The sequence below is a fragment of the Poecile atricapillus genome, chromosome 4, assembly GCF_030490865.1.
Source record: "Poecile atricapillus isolate bPoeAtr1 chromosome 4, bPoeAtr1.hap1, whole genome shotgun sequence".
NCBI classification, from domain to species: Eukaryota; Metazoa; Chordata; class Aves; order Passeriformes; family Paridae; genus Poecile; species Poecile atricapillus.
The window spans coordinates 3,271,234-3,275,078 of NC_081252.1; the positions used below are offsets into that span (position 1 = coordinate 3,271,234).

At 48.3% G+C, this 3,845-nt stretch overlaps 1 protein-coding gene across 2 annotated transcripts in view; it reads left to right on the forward strand.

The window, feature by feature from the left end:
• Positions 1 to 3,845, forward strand: part of SEPTIN11 (septin 11) — a 46,531-nt gene that overhangs the window by 38,027 nt on the left and 4,659 nt on the right. Inside the window, exon 10 of one of the 2 annotated variants that reach the window (XM_058838888.1) lies at positions 8 to 3,502. The exons of the other annotated variant lie outside the window; for it this stretch is intronic. Coding sequence (XP_058694871.1) covers positions 8 to 23 — 16 coding nt within the window. The 3' untranslated portion in view covers positions 24 to 3,502. Of the gene's footprint in view, positions 1 to 7; positions 3,503 to 3,845 lie in introns of those variants that run through there. 2 annotated transcript variants of the gene reach the window in all.

Below are 3,845 nucleotides of genomic sequence, written 5' to 3' on the forward strand. Positions count from 1 at the left end.
CTTGCAGTGCAAGCTTCACATAAAGCCTGTCGAGCCAAGGATGTTCCTGCATTCACCTGCTTTTGCAGTAATGTGTCTCTGCCATCTGTTTTCTTTTTATATTTTTTTTTCCATTTTTTTAACACGAATAACTATTAACTCACCTAATAACATAGTGGGAACAAGAAGGAAGAGGGATTGGGTGCAGGACTGTATGAGTGGAAGTTCAGGGGTGGGTGGAGGGACCGAGATAATGATGATATCATGTATTCTTCTCACCAAAACCATCAGCAGTAAATTATTTTTGGCCCCCAAGAGTCAGAGTTGGGTATCAGCAGCTCAGGTATTGACTGGCTCAGGTGTCCTCAGTGCTGCTGGCTGCAGGAGCCCCTGGATTCACCAGCCCCAGGGAATAAGTTGTGTAGGAATGAGCCCAGCCCATGGCACGGCTCAAGCTGGAGTTGAGCCTGCCCAGCATTTCTTCAGGAGCTGATGAGTTACAGCAGCCCCAGTCCCTGCAGGGGAGAGGGAGGGGGGTGTGTGTAGATAACCAAGTGTAACTGACCTTGCATGCCGTGACATTTGCATGATAATTTGTATTAGTTCCTGTTGTGTATGGAATATTCTCTCCTTCCTGCTGTGTGCCCAGGCCAGGGCTGGGTTTGCTGGTCTGGTTCTCCAGCCTCCCTTGCAGCTCAGCGGAGCAGCTGCGGCCGAGCTCGGCGGCTGCCTCGGGGAGGGACCATTCCCAGCACCGCTCTCCCTGCACCACTTGCCTCAAACATTTGGGACCTCCCCTAAAATCCTACCTGGTCTCCAACAGGCAGGGTCTTAGCAAGGCTTAGCAGCCCTTATGGAATTAAATACCTGGGCAGGGGGAAGATAGAGCCTTCAGCATCCTCTTGGAGCTTCCAGGAGCGCTCCTGCACAAACTTCTATACAGACTACTTGCAAGGATCCAGAATTCCAGGAGAGAAGGTGCCTGGACACAGTGGCTGCGCTGCCCCCCAAGCCCCCCTGCAGCAGGAAAAATGTCCCATTAGGTGTTCCTAGAACACTCCAAGGAGATGGAGGATAATCCAGGCCCCGCTCTCTGGCCAGCAGACGGTGCAAGTGGCGCTCTTCAAAGTGGTTTTTCCACACCACTGCTTGCAGACAGAGTCTTTCTCTTCCTGCCCAAGGAGTGGTGAGCCATGCTTACCCCGTGACTCCTGGATTTCTTCCTCTGCTCCTAGCTAGGCAGTCTCCTGTTGCCTTCTTTAAAGCCCTCTTAGACAAAACTCTTCCTTCCTGAGTCTCCCACTACAGCTGTTTGCCTGCTTCCAGATGGAATTTCTTTGGGGGAAAAAGAAAAGGCAGAATTCTCATGGTTTTTAATCACTTTTTCCTCAAGTGTTGGATTGGGAAGTGCTTGGAGGTGAGCTTATGGGTTGTCTTGCTTTTTAACCCTCACTGCTTAAACATGGCTTTAGGAAGAGGATATCTACGTACCATGTCTTGGCAATGGACAGCAAAGATGGATAAATAAGCTGGAAATTAAACAGTTGACCTTTTTATCCTTTTTTAAATTTTTTAAAAATTTATTACTATTATTATTATTTTGGTTTTTGTTGTTTGGTTTTTTTCCCCCTTCTGGACTTGCCAGCTATGCACTTTCCATCAGGTTAAATAGGTTTGCTGCAGGCTTGTTCGGAAAAATGAAATTCTGGTTCTTGTGGCTTCTGGCAAACCCAGCATTAAAATCTTGAGTTATGAAGGAAGAAGTTTGAGTTGTTTGCATGAGTTTTTTACAGTCACATCACATGCCCATCACCGAGCGCTCGTGGCAATATGCTTTGCTTCAGCTGCCTCCGTGCGTGTCCTCTTTTTAATTACCAGTGTTTTGTGCCAAGTAGAAAACTTAATTTTAACATTTATTTCTCCTGCTTCATTTAACAGCCCTTCAGGGGATGTTTAGCAGGGGAAATCAGCTGAGTTGAGCTTTTCCTTTTTGACAGAAAGCTGTGACCAAGTGCATTAGTGTCTTTTTGGTAGAGTTTTTCTTCAGCAGAAAACAAGCTATGTTGGAGGAACTGGGAATAAACCACAAACTTGAAGATGTCAAAGGTACTGTTTGGTTTTTTGCCAAAGGACATGGTAATAACTTTTTTTTTTTTCCCCATCTCGAACCCCTGGGCCACGTTTAGCTTGTTCCTGCTGCTCTTGTTGCTCTTCTTTGCCCGTGCCTTTTTTCACAGTAGCCCCTGATGTGCATGGAGTGAGTGACACACTCAGGTCTGGCTGGATGTGCTTTCACCTTTGCATGTAAGTACAGCAGGAGGAGACTGCCCCTTCCTGCCTCGCTCCTGACAGGAGAGCAGCTGTGCTTTGCTGGGAGATTCTCCAACTCCACTTACTTGCAAGTGGGGTGGTACAAACTCCTCTAAAACTGCATGTTCCTGACAAGGTGGATTTCAGTCCTCAGGCTAATACAAAGGAGCAGGAAAGCACGCTGAAAGATGCTTTTTCTGGGATGCTCACGTTCCCAGGGCATGAAGCAAACCCTCAGAATGGAAGAGCAAAGACAAGCCAGGTCCTTGTGAGGGGCTGTGGCTGCTCTGTAGAGAGGAGGCACACGTGGGTCTGGCAGGCAGTGGGAAGGGAGGAGATGGGTAAGGGTTTGCTCCCCCAGAACCCTCCAGGGGTCACACAGTCCCTTTAGGGAAGGCAGTGGGTAGGAAGGTGCCCCTGGAGCTCGTGGTTGTGAAATGCATCATCTTGAAATGCATCTCCTGTGGCGCTCCAGGAGCAGGGAAAGCAGGCACTGGCGCCCACCCCGGGCTCCTCTCCAGCTGGAGAGCTGCCACTCCCGTCACCCCCTCCGTGTGCTTCTGACAGCTTGAGATCCCAGCAGGGAGATGGTGTCTCCCTGGGAGTGCATCCATGTTAAACAGGACCGGTGTTTCTGCAGGCAGCTCTCCTTCTGCTTCTCCCAACCCGTCCAGGTGCAGATGGAAATGTCTTTTTGTGTGTGACCACATCAGATCTGTCCATTTGAGCCCGGTCCCCCTTCGTGTCCCTTCTCCGAGGGCCCGGGCTGCACGTGCGGGGTGTGATATCCGTGGTGCTCTCGCCGGCGCGTGCCAGCACGGAGCTCTTCGCATATGAAGGGTTTTTTTTTAATTAATGGGAAACAAAGCTGTGAACAGCGGTAGAAATCTTGTATTTTTAATATCCTGATTGCCTTAAACCATAGATGTAGGACTTTATTACCTTGCTATTGGAAAGTAACCCATGTTTGTAACTGAACAATTGTGTAACCTACATACAGTGTTAATGCAAATGATATGTATGCATCTGTTAGATATTGTCACTTTATTTGATGTTAAAATATTTCAGTTTTTGAATTACAGATGGAATAATAACCTTATAGCATAAGCTCAGTTATTTCTTGTATATGCTTCAGGTTACAGATCCAAATAGTGCCAACACTTGAAGCGGGGAGAGGAAATATATTTTTACCCAAAGCTTTGGTCTTTGCGTGGCCTTTGTGACGTTTGCTGTTGCCGTTCTGTGACAGGAGGGTCACCTGTCAGCCTCTGCCTTGCCAGCAGGTGGTTCTGTGCCTTTGAGGTGCCTCTGTAGAGGTTCGTGCTGGTGTTTGTCGCTCGCTTCTTGTGGTGGCCACGAGCTCGTTCCCCACCTCAGCCGCTATCCCGGGGAGCTCAGGCCGGAACTGGTGCGCGTGACACCTGCCCAGTACATTCCTTCCCCCGTGACTTATATTAAAATGTTGTTCTTCCTTTGTTCCCCCTCACCCTCACTTTTTCATTTCAATTCTGAACCTCTGTTTCTTTTCTCTTCTGTTTTTCTCTTTTTTTCCGTAG